The sequence below is a fragment of the Amblyomma americanum genome, chromosome 7 (assembly GCF_052857255.1).
Source record: "Amblyomma americanum isolate KBUSLIRL-KWMA chromosome 7, ASM5285725v1, whole genome shotgun sequence".
Taxonomy (NCBI): Eukaryota; Metazoa; Arthropoda; class Arachnida; order Ixodida; family Ixodidae; genus Amblyomma; species Amblyomma americanum.
Window position 1 is genome coordinate 31498308 of NC_135503.1, and position 18956 is coordinate 31517263.

General features: G+C 44.2%; 1 protein-coding gene across 1 annotated transcript in view; it reads right to left on the reverse strand.

The window, feature by feature from the left end:
• Positions 1 to 3347: 3347 nt before the first annotated feature.
• LOC144098797 (protein regulator of cytokinesis 1-like) overlaps positions 3348 to 18956 on the reverse strand; it is a 41566-nt gene continuing 25957 nt past the window's right edge. The window contains exons 7-12 of the mRNA XM_077631667.1: positions 17177 to 17406; positions 15607 to 15756; positions 11080 to 11343; positions 9868 to 9969; positions 6894 to 6992; positions 3348 to 4084 (exon numbers count right to left, since the gene is read on the reverse strand). Coding sequence (XP_077487793.1) covers positions 3932 to 4084; positions 6894 to 6992; positions 9868 to 9969; positions 11080 to 11343; positions 15607 to 15756; positions 17177 to 17406 — 998 coding nt within the window. The 3' untranslated portion in view covers positions 3348 to 3931. The remainder of the gene's footprint in view (positions 4085 to 6893; positions 6993 to 9867; positions 9970 to 11079; positions 11344 to 15606; positions 15757 to 17176; positions 17407 to 18956) is intronic.

Below are 18956 nucleotides of genomic sequence, written 5' to 3' on the forward strand. Positions count from 1 at the left end.
TGCGAGCAATATTCCAATGGCCAGGATTCATCTGAAATGATCACTTGTGACATCTAGCTTAATAACTAAACAACACAATGCAAGTAGCCCATTTCCAAAGAATCCACTCTGCTTTTGAGTTTTTCCCTGACCGAGTGTTTTGATAGAAATCCACAATAACACCAAAGGGCACCGAACAGAAGACGGTTCCAGCACGTGGATAAAACTTCTGGATTAGTTACTGGGCAACCCCATATTCTACTTCTGCGGTAAACAACAAAGAGTATTAACAATGGCCGGACTCTCTTCTCATACGTTTACAGCCTCCCTGTATCTTATAGTGAATGACAAATTTATTTATCCCAAAAGGGAAGGGGGGCAGTGCTGGAGGGATAGAGGTCTTAGGCTGGGTAGGTCTCCACAACCTTCCGAGACCAATCTAGGATCTTGTCCTCGAGATCAGGCGCTGGACTGCGTAGGGCAGCCCTGCACTGCTCCTTTGAATGAACATTCAGGGATTTTGGTGGGGGTGCGGGGACCACGGCCCCACTTGACGTGGTCGAGGTTGGCTCTGGCCGGCAGAAATTACCAAGCCGAGGAGGGATAAACAGCTGGGTGGATGAGCTGGTGGAAGGTAGGTGTGGGAAGTTGGAGTCTGAAGCTACAGAATCTCGCAATACCAAGACTCTTATTTTCTTTGACAACCATTACCAAACCCAGGCCACTGCCTCCCCCTGTGGGTGTGTGTAGTTTCAGAACAGTCTAACAACCAGTGAACGAGTCTGCACAGGAAGCGAGCAAGGCATGCTAGCTGCATGACGATGTGCTTGATAAAGCACGGGGAGCAATAAACTCTACTGAGACAAAGTATGCACTTGAAGGAACACGCTACTTTTGAATTAACCATTACAGAGTGCAAGTGAGAACAAGTGAACAATACGCAAACCTGCGAATGTGCGCACAATTACGGTATGTGCTGTGGTCTGAGGCACTCAGTGCAAGGGAGATTAACAAGTGAAGTTGGAGACATTAAGAATTTAGGATATTCATGCCTTGACAAGCTAAGAAAATGAGAGCACTTGTGTAGAACTAGTTCTGACTGCTGCTAAAAGTGAACAGATTACGTTAGCGCACTTGTCTTTGGAGACCGAACATTTTGCTGCAGCTACTGCCTACAGTAGTACAAAGGCTACTCGAACATGTAAACATAGAAACTGGTGGCAGGGAATGAAATTTTCCAGAGCAGCAGTTTTGAAGAGTGACGGTGGAAGACCATTACTAGCTAGCTAGCTTCGTTCATTTTGTACAGTTTGGGTGTGTTTAAAGAGCCCATGAGCCCTTGAAGATAAAAGACCTTATATAGCCGAGCTTCATCAGAGGATACAATCAAGCAAGACTTCAGCACTTTTCAGAGTTGTTCCCTCAATTATGGCAAATGATTAGCCTTTGCGAACAGTATTTCTTTCTCCTCTTAATGTGTAAACTCCATGCATAAACCTGGAAGCAGCAAGTCACAACAGTGGAATGCACTATGCTTTGGTTTACAGTGTTAACGTCCCAAAGAGACCCAGGCTATGAGGGATGCCGTAGTGAAGTGCTTCGAAAATTTCGACCACCTGGGGTTCTTTAATGTGCACGGACATCGCACATTACACTGGCCTCTAGATTTTCGCCTACATCGCCACGGCGAGGCCGAACTCGCGTCTTTAAGGCCAGCAGCCGAGCACCATAACCACTGAGCCACTGCGGCGGTGGATTGCACTATCATAAAAGTTATTACAGTGGGAAAGCTGGATAGCACAGTAAAGCAGCAGCAATAGATAACTAATAGAATCAAAAGAAAACAATGCAGACCTCATGGTAATGCAAAAATACTAAAACTACGAATACTAAAAGCTGGAATCCCAGCAGATTTCTTTGAGCTGGAAGGTCAACGGCAGAGCAGGCAGGAGATATTGGTGCCAAAAGATACGTCCATGGAGATCAGTTACATAGTGTGCATGAGTAGTTTTTTCGTTCAACTTTAATGCCATACATGCCATTCAAGAATTTTTTTCCGAAACAACCAGATTCATGAACTACTTGAGGCAAAATGAATTTTGTTGGGGGGGTTCTTTCAAATGCCAGTCCGAAACCTCACCATAGATGACACCATGAACAGCAATAAGTGTATCGCAATTGTTTCATGGCATCAAAGTGTCACCACCATGCAGCTGGCCTTCAGCCACTCTGAAGTGGTCTAGTCTCCTTTGCACTACGATACTGAACCACTGAGAATTTCCATCCCACGATGAAAGTGAGCATGCTTGCGGCTGAATGTATAATGGCCTGCCATGTACTAAAAGTGCATCCAGCTGGATGACCAAGCGACCACTTCTGGCGTTGTGGACATGGGTACGTGCCAGTGATGAACTTCTGGCAAAGTATTATATGCAACGGAGAAACAAAACAAGCAGCCTCAAGAGACTAGTCAAGGCAGCAATATTTGAGGTAACAAAGTGCTGAAGCCCAGACCATCGGATTTTGTTTTTTTATACAAAATAAAGCTGCCCAACATGACACTGCAGAGTGGTATTATGAAGTGCGACTGCAATTTTGAAGGGATGCTGAGGGCAAATAGAAATATAGATAGGATATCATGTTCTTATCACAAAGAGAGCACTCAAAATAGCCAGGGAATCAATTTTTATTGATAACTAAATACAGTAGTCCTTTAATGAAGGACACTATCCTAGAAAGCTTCAAGAACATGAATTGTCCATTATATAAAACTGGGCAACAAAATAGGCACAAAACAATGCTGGTGATGATGATGATGGATTTTCATGGCGCAAGGACAGCTTGGCCAATGAGCGCCATGGCAAAAGGTAGTTTAATTCACAAGGTGGGGTCAAAGACCCATTTCCCAAGCCCAGGCAGGGGAAAGCTTGTACCCATTGTATCACCGGTGGGTACCCAGCAGCACTGGGGATTGAACCCCGCACTTCCCGCTTGCGAGGCGGATGCTCAAACCACTAGGCCACCACTGCGGTGCATGACAAAACAATGCTATGTACACAATGCCTTTTTTTTTTTTGAAGTTCAATATACCGCATCATCTATTTGTACAAGGTGGTCATGCACAAGTGTTCCCAACTCTCCCTGTGAGGTGTTCCCTCGCAAGTGGTGCAAATGGGGGCAGCAACCTCAATGAATTAAGTCTCTTTTGACCCATGTTTGTGGGCGAGTCTATACACTAAAAGAAAAAAAAAGCTAGATGCATGAAAAGCATTTTTAATAATGCAATGCTGTACAATGGCTAAGCATTAAGGGGGGTCGAGGGCTTTAAAAATTTTATTTGTCAACATACCTTGCTGAAACTTGGCATGCAGGTATATTATCGAATGCTGATTTGAAATATGCAGTTATACTTCAGACATCTCAGCTGGAAGAAAGTATACTGTAAAACACCGTCCCAATAAGGCCATTTCTTATGGGCCCTTCGTGGTACTTTCTTGTTACAAAACGCCCATTGCATATCCAAAAGCTAACAAAATGCCTACGAGGCGATTTTTTGTTTATCACAAATAACAGTCTGAAAGAAAAAAATGTGGCATTAATCAGCCGACACTTTTATGGCTAATTATGTTTAAAGGAAAAAAGGAGAGCTTTAGGATGTACGATGGACCTTTGCATGTCTATACATTCTTAAAAAAACTTTCCTGAAATGAGAGATTACTCCAAAGGTCCAGAAGAAATTGCCTATTTAAGATGTTATTTTGCCATATATCTCACCTTCCAGGTGAGATTCGAAATGTAAATGCACATTTAGAAATCAGCATTCTCTGACAACAAATTTCAGCAAGTTACATTGATAAATAAAAAATAAGCATTTGAGACCATGATCCCCCTTAAAATTATATTAAGAGTGACAAAAACAAAAACAAACAAACAAGCAAAGCAGGTTAAAAAACTACAGGAGCGGCCCTGCAGGTGTTCGTTCTTTGCGCAAGGTGACGTCTGTGTCGAGAGCGGCACCTTCAGTCTGTGGCTGTGGTGTGGCTGGAGGCTCACCGAGAACACTGCTCGTGAGCTGCCTGTCACTGTCAGGTTGGCTCAGGTAGTGCTGGAAAAGAGGAAGATGCAATGGCCATAAGAGAGACAAATCCTGTGGTGCCTCGACAAGGTTGCTCTCGGACATGTTGACATCGTATTTTCTGACCCACCACAGCTACTTTGGTGTGTGCGCACAATACACTGAGCTAAAAAGGACTTGTGGTGGTTATACCCTCATTGCCGTTTATTTTCAGAGTAATTTCTCCACAATGTGGCTTTTGCCTCCCACTTTGTCCCGTTTTTGTCATGCTGCTTAAATATGAATCCAAATCAACTTTCCGAATTTTCTGTTCTCCTTAACCGTAATTAGTGAACCCTTGTCACCAACTGCAGCCGATTCACATGTCCATGTGGAAAAAAAAATATGCTGCAGGTCCTACTTGCAAGCTTATAATGCACTGGAAAACTGGTGGGCACTCAGCGGTGCTGGAGACCACACCTCCCACATTTGTGGCAGATGCTCTAACCATAAGGCCACTGCTGCAGGGCCACTGCATTCATAGTGGTGGAAGATGCTGCTAAAATAAATAGGTGCAAGGGAATGAGTACTAGGAGTGTACAAGCTAGATGGCCTGAATTGCCATATTTATAATAGCACAGGTAACTCTAGATAATTGAAACCAATTTTCAAGAAAAACTAATCACTTTTGGTGAACTAATAGCTCTAATTGAGCACGTAACACTAGCGTATTTATTCAAATCTAGACTGGCCCGATTCCAAGCTGACACCCGAAAGTTGAAGGCCAAATTCGAAAAAAAAAAATAAAACTCTTACATGTAAGCCAACCGAAAAACAATTTAGAACGGCAGCAGGAACAGCGCACAAACTGCATTTATTTTTAAGAACCTGCTTCTGCTCACTTGTCCTCACTGAGCTTCTTATATCAAGTGCCCAAGTCACCACAAGAAGAGGAAACAATGTCAATGTGGCAGCTAATGCTCATGTGTGCTTTTATTGGCGTAGGCTCTGGAGAATGATGGCTACAGTGCATTCTTCTCTTGGCGTTTCGTGGGAGTGCCACTTGCGTGAAGCTTTTTTTTTTTCACTGTCATTGTATTTTATTATTATGATGACAAAAAATCCTCGAATCTAAGCCGAACTAAGAGTTTCACATCTTGTGTTATTTAAAAAAAATTATCGGCCTATATTCAAATAAGTAGGGTAAAGAGAATTCACTGCAATAATTGTGACTCTTTATTTGTCATTTTTATGACAGAACTCCAAGATGAGGAAAAAACATCACCCATTAATTATGAACTTCCTTGCGTTGTAGGTTATATACTCGTAAGATGCTCAAGTTTAAATTCAGTGCACGTAACTTGCTGCCGTGTAATGAAGGTTCTGGCTAGAACAGGGATACACAGAGTCCATACTCGCATGGCGATACAAGAGGATGGGCTCCAACAATGGTTACATATGGAACGAGCGACTCACAAGTAACCACTGCATTTGCATTTTTTGCATGCAGTCTCCATTTCACTGACGCCTCAGCTATGGTTTCCCTGAACAGCATGGGCTAGCATCATAATCTTAGCAAGTTTCTTTTTAACTCTATAGGCCTTGACTGTCCCTTGCATTATAGTAGATTCCGGCCTCTCCAGCACCAGTAAGGATGCCTGTTTACAGTAGAGGCATGCCTTTTGCGTTTCTGTGGAGCTCTGTTCAAGACAACCATAATTCAAAACTTGAAGGAATAAATAATTACCATGACGCTGTCTAGCACTTAGAAACACCATCAGTGGTATAAACAATGCAAAGGCATGTGGAGAACGAAGCCATTAGGATGCTCAATTCTCTATTGTGTGAGTTATAAGGAGAAGCTACAAATAAGGATATTGATTGTGTAAAATGTAGAACTATATTAAAAAAACAAGTGCACCCCATCATGAAAGAAATTAATTTCCTGCGGAAATTACGCCCATTGTACAGGTAAACGTAAACCGCAAAGTTGAAACAAACACAGGCTAGGTCTTGACACTTCTGGTGGTTAGAGTATGAGAACCACTTTGTGAAGGCACCCACTCTACAAGTGTGCGCAAGATAGAGGGCCATTACATTTACAGAAAATCTTATGCACATGTTCCATACATGTGGTGCATGAATGTGCTGCTGATTTATGCATTGACACCATTTCTTGAACGTTGTCAACAGCACTACTTTTTTTAACACTGCAGCATTAAGGCTACTAATGTGCAAAAATCCGGTGCTGGCACTATGTGCGAAGCAGGTGGCCCATTTTTCACCTAGGTCATGCACTCTTGTGATGCCATCACGACCTGCCCACCAAATCGTGAGCGAACTGGCCACAGTGTCAGGTGACCGTTAATGACTGGTCGAGCAAGCTTCGGTCTCACAAGCCGCACCGGCGGCTCCGTTTGAAACAGTCACCTGCAGGTGCGTCGCTTAATCGCTGCACCAGGAGTGGTACGAGTAGTCCCAGCGATCTTCAAATGTAAACTAGAGAATGACCAATTCTGCATATATGGGCAAGTATGCAGATCCTAGGCAAAGTGATAAGAGGGCCCCATGCCACTGAAGGGAGCCATTAACAATGTCATGTCATCCTCTTAAGGCAGATCGTAAGTTTTTTTTCTCTCTCTCAAAGCACAAATTTTCTAGACCATTTGTCTCAGCACTGTTCAGATGGCTAATTCGCACAAACCACAATTTTTGCCACGACGGGTGAGTAAATGTACAAATGCCCAAGGATAAAGAGACTTTTTTCATTTGCACTTCCAAATGCTTCCAACTTCATCCTAAAGCAAACCACGCAGCAGAATTGTATAATTTTTGGATGCCAAACATTAGTAGCACTCACCGCAAAGCTGTCCATAGAGCTGGGACCGCCCACTGCTCCACCTCTGGGACTCGCCTTCGCCCCAGAGCGCAACTTCCTCGCTGCTTTAGAGGCTCCTTTCTGCAGAATTAACAGAAATGGCCACACTGACACCATACACGCAGGCTTATAACTCACAACAAGAATAATGCAAACCTTTGGAACTTTTTCTGACCAACCCTGGCATGCTCCTTACCAAAATGCTGTCCAGCCTTCGCAGATAATTATGCAATTTCTGTCAGGTCCTCGCATCCACATCGCGATTTAGGACTAAGTTCAAGTTCAATTTACCTCTCGACTCATTCCTGTCCTAAAATGTGTTGATTTAGATATTAAGTTAAGCAAAGAAATCAAGTCAAGCATCTATGCTTGCACAGCAAGTAAAAGAAGATTTACCCTTAGTAGAGCCACACCAGAGATAATGTAAAACATTGAGCCACCAAATTAAAAACTGATTCCTGGGTTCGTTTCACATGCCTCACATGATATCTTTCCAAACCATATTTTTCAGACTTCAGCACGTTTTATTGAGTCCATATTTGGAGAAACTGTGCCTCGTATAGTAGAGCTTTGTTAGTGTTCAAGTGAACTCTACATATATAGACAGCAGCTGCAGAGGATAATCCCCAAAAAAGGTTTCCCAAATGAATAGGTACAAGGGAATGAGTACTCAGAGTGCACAAGTTAGACGGGCTGAATTGCTATATTTATAATAGCACAGGTAACTCTGGATAATTGAAACCAATTTTCAAGACAAACTAATCAGTTTTAGTGAACTAATACCTCTAATTGAGCACATAACACTACCGTATTTATTCAAATCTAGGCTGGCCCGATTGTAAGCTGACACCTGAAAGTTGAAGGCCAAATTCGAAAAAAAATATAAAATTCTTAAATGTAGGCCAACCGAAAAACAATTTAGAACGACAGCAGGAACAGCACACAAACTGCATTTATTTTTAAGAACCTGCTTCTGCTCAGTTGTCCTCACTGAACTTCTTATATCAAGTGCCCAAGTCACCACAAGAAGAGGAAACGATGTCAATGTGGCAGCTAATGTTCATGTGTGCTTTTATTGGCGTAGGCTATGGAGAATGATGGCTACAGTGCATTCTTCTCTTGGCGTTCGTGGGGGTGCCACTTGCGTGAAGCTTTTTTTTTTTTTCACTGTCATTGTATTTTATTATTATGATGAAAAAAAATCCTCGAATCTAAGCCGAACTAAGAGTTTCACATCTAGTGTTTAAAAAAAAATTATCGGCCTAGATTCAAATAAGTAGGGTAAAGAGAATTCACTGCAATAATTATGACTCTTCATTTGTCATTTTTATGAGAGAACTCCAAGATGAGGAAAAAACATCACCCATTAATTATGATCTTCCTTGCGTTGTAGGTTATATACTCGTAAGATGCTCAAGTTTAAATTCAGTGCACGTAACTTGCTGCCGTGTAATGAAGGTTCTGGCTAGAGCAGGGATACACAGAGTCCATACTCGCATGGCGATACAAGAGGATGGGCTCCAACAATGGTTACATATGGAACAAGCGACTCACAAGTAACCACTGCATTTGCATTTTTTGCATGCAGTCTCCATTTCATTGACGCCTCAGCTATGGTTTCCCTGAACAGCATGGGCTAGCACCATAATCTTAGCAAGTTTCTTTTTAACTCTATAGGCCTTGACTGTCCCTTGCATTATAGTAGATTCTGGCCTCTCCAGCAGCAGTAAGGATGCCTGTTTACAGTTGAGGAATGCCTTTTGCGTTTCTGTGGAGCTCAGTTCAAGACATTCATAATGCAAAACTTGAAGGAATAAATAATTACCATGACGCTGTCTAGCACTTAGAAACACTATCAATGGCATAAACAATGCAAGGGCACATGGAGATGGAAGCCATTAGTGATGCTCAGTTCTCCATTATGTGAGTTATGAGGAGAAGCTACAAATAAGGATTTTTATTATGTGAAATGTAGAACTATATTAAAAAAACAAGTGCACCCCATCATGAAATGAAATTAATTTCCTGCGGAAATTACGCCCATTGTACAGGTAAACGTAAACCGCAAAGTTGAAACAAACACAGGCTAGGTCTTGACACTTCTGGTGGTTAGAGTATGAGAACTGCTTTGTGAAGGCACCCACTCTACAAGTGTGCGCAAGATAGAGGGCCATTACGTTAACAGAAAATCTTATGCACATGTTCCATACATGTGGTGCATGAACGTGCTGCTTATTTATGCATTGACACCATTTCTTGAACCTTGTCAACAGCACTACTTTTTTTAACACGGCAGCATTAAGGCTCCTAATGTGCAAAAATCCGGTGCTGGCACTATGTGCGAAGAAGCAGGTAGCCCATCTGCCACCTAGGTCATGGTCATGCGCTCTTGTGATGCCATCATGACCTGCCCACCAAGTTGTGAGCGAACTGGCCACCGTGCCAGGTGACCGTTAATGACTGGTCGAGCAAGCTTCAGTCTCACAAGCCGCAGTGGCGGCTCCGTTTGAAACAGTCACCTGCCGGTGCGTCGCTTAATCGCTGCACCAGGAGTGGTACGAGTAGTCCCAGCGATCTTCAAATGTAAACTAGAGAATGACCAATTCTGCATATATGGGCAAGTATGCAGATCCTAGGCAAAGTGCTAAGAGGGCCCCAAGCCACTGAAGGGAGCCATTAACATTGTCATGTCATAATCTTAAGGCAGAGTTTAAGTATCAAGTTTTTTTTTCTCTCTCAAAGCACAAATTTTCTAGACAATTTGTCTCAGCACCGTTCAGATGGCTAATTCGCACAGACTACAATTTTTGCCACGACGGTTGAGTAACTAAAAATGCACAAAGATAAAGAGGCATTTTTTTCCATTTGCACTTCCAAATGCTTCCAACTTCATCCTAAAGCAAACCACGCAGCAGAATTGTAAAATTTTTGGATGCCAAACATTGGTAGCACTCACCGCAAAGCTCTCCACAGAGCAGGGACCACCCACTGCTGAGCCTCTGGGACTCTTCTTCTCCCCAGATTCCAGCAACTTCTTCACTGCTTTAGAGGCTCCTTTCTGCAGGATGAACAGAAATGGCCACACTAAAACCATCCACACAGGCTTATAACTCACAACAAGAATAATGCAAATCTTTGGAATTTTTTTCTGCCCAACCCTGGCATGCTCCTTACCAAAATGCTGTCCAGCCTTCGCATATAATTACGCAATTTCTGTCAGGTCCTCATATCGACATCGTGACTTAGGACTAAATTCAAATTCAATTTACCTCTCGACTCATTCCTTTCCTAAAATGTGTTGATTTAAATATTAAGTTAAGCAAAGAAAACAAGTCAAGCATCTGTGCTTGCACAGCAAGTAAAAGAAGATTTACCCTTAGTGGAGCCACACCAGAGATAATGTAAAACATTGAGCCACCAAATTAAAAACTGATTCTTGGGTTCGTTTCATATGCCTCACATGATATCTTTCCAAACAATATTTTTCAGACTTCAGCACGTTTTATTGAGTCCATATTTTTAGAAACTGTGCCTCGTATACTAGAGCTTTGTTAGTGTTCAAGTCGAGTCTACATATATCGAGTCTACATATATAGACAGCAACTGAAGAGGATAATCTCCAGAAAAAGTTTCCTAATGCGTGAGAGCCACCACTGAGCTCCTTCTTCCGAGGTCATTTCATAAAGGCTGTAAATAAAGTCTCAAAAGCTACTGTGCACTGATATGCAGTATGCCAGGTACGGAGCTCCAGTAGGACAAGAACAGCATTTCACCTCGCCTAGCATATCCTTTAAAGGAGGTGAAAGGAAGAGATCCGGCTCGAAACATGGCGAAACCTCCTGAAACACACAGATGCCTAGAGAAAATGCTGGCATCGCAATCATTCATTCACTTAGGAAATGGCAGGGGGCGCAACTTTAGTTTCCTAGACAAACACAAGCCAGGACCGATACCAGATATTAAGTACTCAGCAGTATGAATAAGACCTTTTTCTAGAATGGTTCACCCATTTCTGTATGTGCCAAATGCAAAACATGTTAAAGTGACAAAAGCACTACATTAAAGGAGTATCATCAACTCAAAGCGCGGAATACCGCAGCGCAGTTGCATTTTAGAAGCCAAATCCACGTTTGGTCAAACCCTAGACAAGTGAATCACTTGGCCACACCTGTGCAGCACCCGTAATGGAGCGGCGCCGAATGTTCTTGGCGGTAGGGGCGGTTCGCATTGGTGTGCCACCGCCACGCTGTCTTAAGCCACTTTTGCCAGCAGTTGTGTTTCGGCTGGTCATTGACGGGGTCGGGGTGGTGGCAGTGCTGGCACCGAGCCGTGAGAACCTTGATGCTGAGCTAGAGGGGGTGCCGGGTGGGCCACGCTTCATGGTGCAGCGGTGAGAGACCGGCGTGCTGCCAGGCTCCTTCCGACGGTTCTCCTGCAGAGAGGGATGGAGGAAAATTGGTGACTACAGCACCATGCTTCCTCTTTTGTCATCCACTGTTTCTTGCATAGTTTTCCTACAACGCAAGCCCATCCCAACTAGCCCAACTTGTGGTTTTAATTGCCAGGCATTTAGTGCATGTGCAGTTCAGATCAATATGACTGATCAATTTGGGCTATATCTACCCAGATTCAAGTGCTCTATAGTTGGGTACAACTCAAGAACGCAGTGGCAGACAGCCCACAAAGGTGCTACCAGTCACCTGCGATGTTAAGCTAGAGGATTAACCGCAACGCGATGAGAACAGGTTCAAGTCATTGGCTATAAGGCCTCCTTCTGGGGGGCTTTCGTTGCTGCCTTCTTTAGCTGTGTGTGACTGTAGTGAAGGTTTTCCAAGAAGGCTGAACAAAATTCCAAGTATAGCTGGTCCCCTTGATTCCTCCATTCTGTACTGCCTTTTACTGAAGACTAGGTGATCTTTCAAATGGCACAAAATTGATACCTTTCACAATGACTAAGAATGCACAGGAAACTTTACAGTCATCCACACTTAAAAACTCATTTTTGGGTTAATTCACCAAAGTTTCAAGGTTTTGGTTTGTCTCCCATATCCAACACAGTGTTAATTAACGAGCCTCCTTAATTTCTATCTGCACTACCAGTTAATTCAAACTCAGTAACTACTAAGTGCCAAACAAGACTAGACTAGCCACAAGCGGAAGCTATACACAGGCACTTGAATGCTGGACTACCAAAGCAAGATTGTGCCCCGACACTCAAGCACAAAGTTAGGCTAGTGTGAAATAAAGCTGAGAGCGTAACCATATGTCAAGGGCAAGAAATGTCACTACCACTTATCAACTTCGCAGCATTGCCGCTGCATTTGCAATATCTGCAGAAAAATCTTGGCGACATGATCACAGCAGATACAAATTTGCAAAATTCCAGCGAGAAATGTGTATGAAGTGGAGAATTATGGGTGTTCTGAACATTGTCCCACACTCCTACGGATAAAAAAAATTCCGCTTAACTTCAAGTGGTTGCCACTCCTGCGAGGAGGCAGCAGTTGAGCAAGCTCTGAATGATAGCCAAAAAATGGAGGCGGCAGGTAGGATGGAATGGCATTTGGACGCGGTGTGCTTTACGCAAAAGTAGTTGTGCCAGCACTCGCTAATGCATACCGTGCACTTCCTGCATGTAGCCAGCATTGCAATAGCTCATCGTGCAGTATGTGCAATACACACCCACGAGCACAGAGCCACAAATTGCCCACACCTCTCCACATGAGACGAAATTGCAGCACCAGGCTTCTTCCATCATAGACAGGAACCAAATGCTTCTCTGATAATAAATGCATAAGTATCAAATGCACAAAGGCAGCCCGGAAATAGAGGCGAACTTCAGCGATACAAATATGGCCGATTCAGATTTTGGCACGATATGGATTCAAAACACCCTAAATACAATGCATTTCGGCTAGGGAGTTTTACGAACACCTTCCCACACCCCTTTGGATCATACGAATGTGGAAGGTGCGATCAGATGCGCAAGCAGCCCACACACTGCTGATACTAAGATTGCCCATCAAGCAATACGCACTGCGACAAATGTGTGCAGTCCACACATTGCCAACGTCGCGATTACAGAGCAGTGCAGCACGCACACTGGGGATGCCGTGATCGACAGCTGCACAGTCCGCACCACGATCAGCAAACAGTGGCATGCAGCCGCAAAAGCCATGAACATTTTCATGAATGCATTTCCCATGCTTCAGCATATGAATTTTGTTGTTTTTGGTACAAGTATGGAGGGATATAAATATTTTTTGCTGTCCTGGGAGATTTGCATCACCCTGCGAGGTCCTGCTGTGTTGAACATCGCCGAGACATTCTCTGTTCATGCACTCAAAATCGTGAGCAGTAAAATATCTCGTAGCTACACTAATTTTCTTCAAAATTTCCTATGATTTGCCAGCTGCTACGTTCAAAATGTCGACAAGTTCTATTCGTGCAATACATTACGGAATCAACCGCACATGTGGAAACGTTCACATGTGTAGTGGGAAGCAGTGTGGTAGCTTCCCGGATGTGCCTAGGTGCAGAGGGTTATATTAAAAAAAGAAAAAGAAAAAGTGCGCAAATATATGAGGGCCATTCCAGCGAAGATGCGACAGAAATGCAGTGGCTTCTTTGCAGCGTCTACAGGCAATGGGGCAAATCATTTGAGAGCTACAACCATGCGCTTGGATACAAGCAGGTCCAGTAGTAACGTAGTATAGTAACAGCACCTAGAACAAAGACTGCGATAGCCAGCTGGCGCAGCTCTTTTGTGCAATGGAGTAAAGGGGTGGAGCATTTAAAATCTACGAGAGAGATCCCGACTCACCATTGGCGTTAACGGACCGAATATGTTTCACTTGTGTTAAGGATTTTGGTTTATGTGGCTTTAGCGTCCCAAAGAGAGACAGGCTATGAGGGATGCCATAGTGAAGAGCTCCGGAAATTTCGACCACCTGGGTTTCTTTAACGTGCACTGTCATCACACAGTACAGAGAGGCCTCTAGAATTTCGCCTCCACCAAAACTCGACCTCCGCGACCGGGATCAAACGCGCGTCTTTTGGGTCAGGAGCTGAGCGCCATAACCACTGAGCCACCGCGGCGGCCTACTTGTGTTAAGGATAACGCAAATTTGGAACAAAATTCTGCGAGCACTAAAAGAAGGAGCGGTTAATATCTTAAGCCAAAAAAAAATGACAATCGACATTCTTATGAAGTCAAACTGACAATAAATGTCTTCACACTCCATTCAATTGTTACTTTCCAGAATCAGGCAGTTTGGATCACACTTTTTCCTGGATAAGTAAAACCTCGTTGATACGTTTTATTTTTTAACTGCGGGAAAAACGTATTATCCGGGAAAACGTATGATCCAAACCGCCTGATTTTGAGAAATGTAACTGTAGGATGGGGTAAAAAGACATTTATTGACACCTTCACTTTATAAAAATGTCCATTGGCATTTCTCGGCATAAGAGCTGAACAGATCCTATTCCAGTGCTCGCTGAATTCAGTCCGCGTTCGCGCTGTCTTTAGCGCGGAAGGAAATTCGTAACGCGTCCGGTCCGTCGACGGCAGTGACGAAAGTAACCAAGATCTCTTCCTCGTCATTTTTCGGATGCCTCGCCCCTTTACTTCCAAGTATTGTGGAAAAGCCACCGCGGCGGCTGATTGTCGCCGTGTTTGCTTTTTAAGCCGCGTTTCCCAGACCCGGCCCGTTCGTATATATGCGCATCGCTGTAGCTCGTAAGGAGCTTCCTCTCCTTTCCCTTATGCGCCGCGAAGAAACTTCATACCGCGTCCCCGCAGAAACGGCCGTCGAGAATGCTAGCGCGCCGTTTTTATATTTTGTCCTTGATAATAATGCTTCACCTCGTGGCATCGAGGTACTGCAGAGAAGCCGCCACAACGGGTGACTGCCGCAAAAACCATGTTGCGTGCCCTCTCGTTCGGCCCACTTGTATGTTTGCAGATGTGCGGTTGGTCAATAAACGTATTATACGACCGCAGTTTGTCGAAATTCTAAACGTAGTAGCCGGGAAATCGTGTTTTCCGGGAACGTATTAACCGGGAAAAAATACAGTGTAACTCTATGGGGCTTTTTTTAATGTAGGCGATGTTGAGCGTACGAACCGGGAAATCGTATGAACTGGGGACGTATCAATGAGGTTTTACTGTAATATGTTTTTCGCGCGCATTTATTTTTAAACATTTTAAACAAGAATTTACTGGTTAGGTGAAAGACTAGATACCTTTTTCACTGGCCAAGGACTGTGCATGTCACGACCACTTTTGCCAAGTTGTTCTTCTAGCTTCCTGGAGTGACAGATTGACAAATCCGCCTGCCTGCCACTACAAAGTTGCAACACTGTCCGAGCCAAACCAACGTGAAAGCAGTGCAGACACCCTACAGCAGTAAATGCTGCTTTTAAAACACTAGTCACAGGTCGAACATTCACTGCAACACTACCTGTTGCGACATGTGGCACGTGCACATGGGTCACCTGAGGCAGTGCCCCGAAGACCTATGCTAACATCGCTGTGAATGTGAAGGCGAACAGTGGCTACACAGATCTGGAATTCCTTGCCTGCAATGCAAAGCGAAAGCGAAAGAAATTTGCAGCAATTGTTCGGCGGGCACCGAGTACTAATTTGCACTAGAATACATGGCACCCTTTACTCTTTCAGCAGGGTTCTCACCCTCTCCTGCCGTTCTCTGTCCTTTTCCATATTGTAAGCTTCGTGCTGAGAGCCGAGGTGATCCAGGAAGTCTTTTGCCCACTCTGTGAAGAACTGTTCCTTCTCTTTACCGGTGTGCACGTTGATGTAAGCCTTGATCTCGTCTTCAAGCTGGAACAAAAAAAAAAAAAAAAAAGAAACCTCAAGAAACGCAAGACACTAAAAACAGCACTGAATGCAACAGCCGAGAAACAAGCTCAACAACTGATCAATCATGCGCAATCTTCCACAAGTGGCGACTACGAAAATGCACGACTTCGGGCAAGACTTTTTCGATGGAAGTTGGCTGGCTCGTATGGGGACTATAGTACTCCGTTTCATATATAAGGTGCAGCACTGAAAGGTACAGAAGTAGTGCACATGAAAAGAAACAGGGGCTTGTTACTCCGCACTTGTTTCGTGCTCGAGTGGTCTAAGAAACAAGAAAGCGAAAGTGTCATCACCAACAACAGTGCATTTACTCAAGCTCATGACAAACGATAACTGGTATAAAGATATATCGCCAGTAACGAACAAATTCTTCAGATTTATCAATTCTTCCATTGCCGCTATGCAAAAACAAACCATACATACCGATAAAATTATCGGCGCAATAAAGCCTACAGCTATAGGATTCTGGTCATCCGGAAGGTGTTTACCAATAGAATGTCTGAAAGTCTGATGAAAAAAAGAAAAAAAATATTTTGAAGCGAATGCCATGAAAACTCTGCAAAATTCATGAGGGGCTTTGCGTACAGCCTTGGGAACCAAGCGCCATCATCGTCGCAATTGCTGGAAGGAGGAGGGAAGAGCTTGCTTGGGCGCTGCCACACAACGCTTTTTCACACAAATGTAGTTTTTGCCATTTGTGCATTTGTGAACTCTGCAAAAATGGCAGTGACTTCTTCCGCCAAACTGACCATGTAACTGGTGACCAGCTCAGGGGTCCACTGATAAAAACATTCTTGAATCTGCGTGAAAAAATGCACCAAATCTCTCCACTCACGTCCTGTGGTAACTGCATATATTTGCAACCAATCAGCTAAATGAAGCATGTAATTTCCCATTCCATGCCATCCAAGCAAACAGGAGAAAGACTTGAGTGGCCAAATTGTGACAATATAGCATACCATATGAGAAATGCTACAATCGAGGTGTTGAAGCGAAACTATTCGAGATGCATGAAGCATATTAGTCTATGAGTGGTCAAATTAATGAAGTCATCTTTTAAGGCAGAGACTAAAATTTACACCAAACACAGCACGCATTGCATATTTAGCAGTACTGTTCACTCCAGCATGTTTTGTCCTTGTTGCAACAGATAGTCTTAACAAGGAGTATGAACGCACATGGCCCCCTTTCACTAACTATATGCCTTGAAGTTTGGGCCTGCCTTGTCCGTTTAATTTGAGAAAGAAGTCTTTTTCTAATGCAGTTTTAACCAACCATAGAGTCATTTATTTTGTTTGCCAACATAAATTTCGGAAAACCTAAACAGGGGGATAGAAGAGGAGGAGGAGGAGGAAGGAAGTGGTCCACAAGCAAAACTCACGCGAGGAAGCTCCGCCTCGAGCCTTTTCCTCTCCCTCATTTCAAGGAGAAGGCGGCCACCGCGGTTGGTGAGGCGCGATGGGTCACCGGCGCGCATCTCAAATTCGAGGAAGCGGGCCCACAAAGCTTCACGCCGCTCGACTTTCATCAAAATTTGCTTGTGTTCGGCGTGGAACTTCTTGAGGCTTCTCAGTTCTGCCTCGAGTTCTTCAAGGCGTTGATCTGAGAAGTCTGAAAAGGCAGGAGGCCGCATATATGAGGAATGCCATGCATGCAAAAGCAGCAACTCAAATCAAATGTCAAGAATTACTTGAGTACATGAGGGATGAACACATGAACGTCAGTACACAAGCGAGAGTCCCAGAAGTGGGACAGCAATTTGGTTTAGCATTAATTTAACGAGGGTCCCAAAGAGACTCAGGCTATGAGGGACACTGTAGAGGAGAGCTCCGGGTAATTTTGACCACATGGAGTTGCACTGACATCGCACAGTACACAGGCCTCTAGCATTTAGCCTCAATCGAAATGAGACTGTTGTGGCCAGGATCAAACCCGCATCTTCCGAGTCAGCAGCAGAGCACCATGACCACTGAACCACAGCTCTGGCTTACACGATTGTAAGTTGAACAATTTTTAAAAATTTGAAAATCTGAAGTGGCCTAAGTGAAGTGGTTGACTTAAAATCGAAACCAATGCATTGCACCATAAATAACGGCGAGACAAACGAGATATCAGGCATGCTGCAAGTGTGGTTGCATTTTTGTTGCGTGGCTTCGTTGCATCGCTTTTGGTGCTGGCCTTGAGCAGCTGCTATGTCAACGCGCAGAACCGCATCCCCACCCTACCCAAGGTGGCCGATGGTGGCTGTCGATAAGCAGCAAACCCGCACCAGCCCACTCCCCACACGTGGCCGTAGATTGCGTCTGCTGATAAGCGGCAGTGGCCGATAATGCATTCGCGTTCTACTCTTAATACGTGTTGTCCAAGTTTTTTTTTTTTTTACTTTCAACCGCGCACTCGGTGCTCAAGGGAGTGTCGGTAGTTGATAAAAGGGCCGCTGTTCCAATCATGGCGGCACCACACTCAGAACTGCAGCGGCTCTGGGGAGTGCGGAAGCCAACGGAAGATCTGACGCCGCTCGCTTCTCTTTGGCTCCAACGCATTTGACTATTGCAAGCCACGTTTCACAAGTTTTTAATGTAGTCCTTCGTCATTCGTGCTCCGGGTATGGTAAGGGTCCACGCTCGTTCACGGCTACATTAAAGATGGCTGTCATTTTATACGCCGAAGAAACGAACTGTGCGCCGGGCAGCAAGTTCGACATTCACAATGGGTGATACAGGTGTGGCAGCTGCAGGGAGGCAAAATTTTCAACTGTCCACGTGATGTGATGCGGCTGTTTAAGTGTGGAATTTTGCTGCACGATGATGTTAGAACGAAGCACTGTGGGACCACATACAGGTGTGGCAGCTGCAGGGAGGCAAAATTTTCAACTGTCCACGTGATGTGATGCGGCTGTTTAAGTGTGGGATTTTGCTGCACGATGATGTTAGAACGACGCACTGTGGGACCACAGCAGCGATCACGACAGCAGCGCTAGTGAGGACGATGGTGCAGGTGTGAACGAGTAGTCCAGTGGCTAATACATTTTCGGTTTTGAATGTGCCCTTGCACGGCAGCCGATAGTGGCTGGCTATACAAGGAGGCTGCAGGATAGTGCTATCGCGTTCTATTATCAAAGGCTAAGTGTAAATGACCTCAAAGGTTTTTTTTTTTTTTCA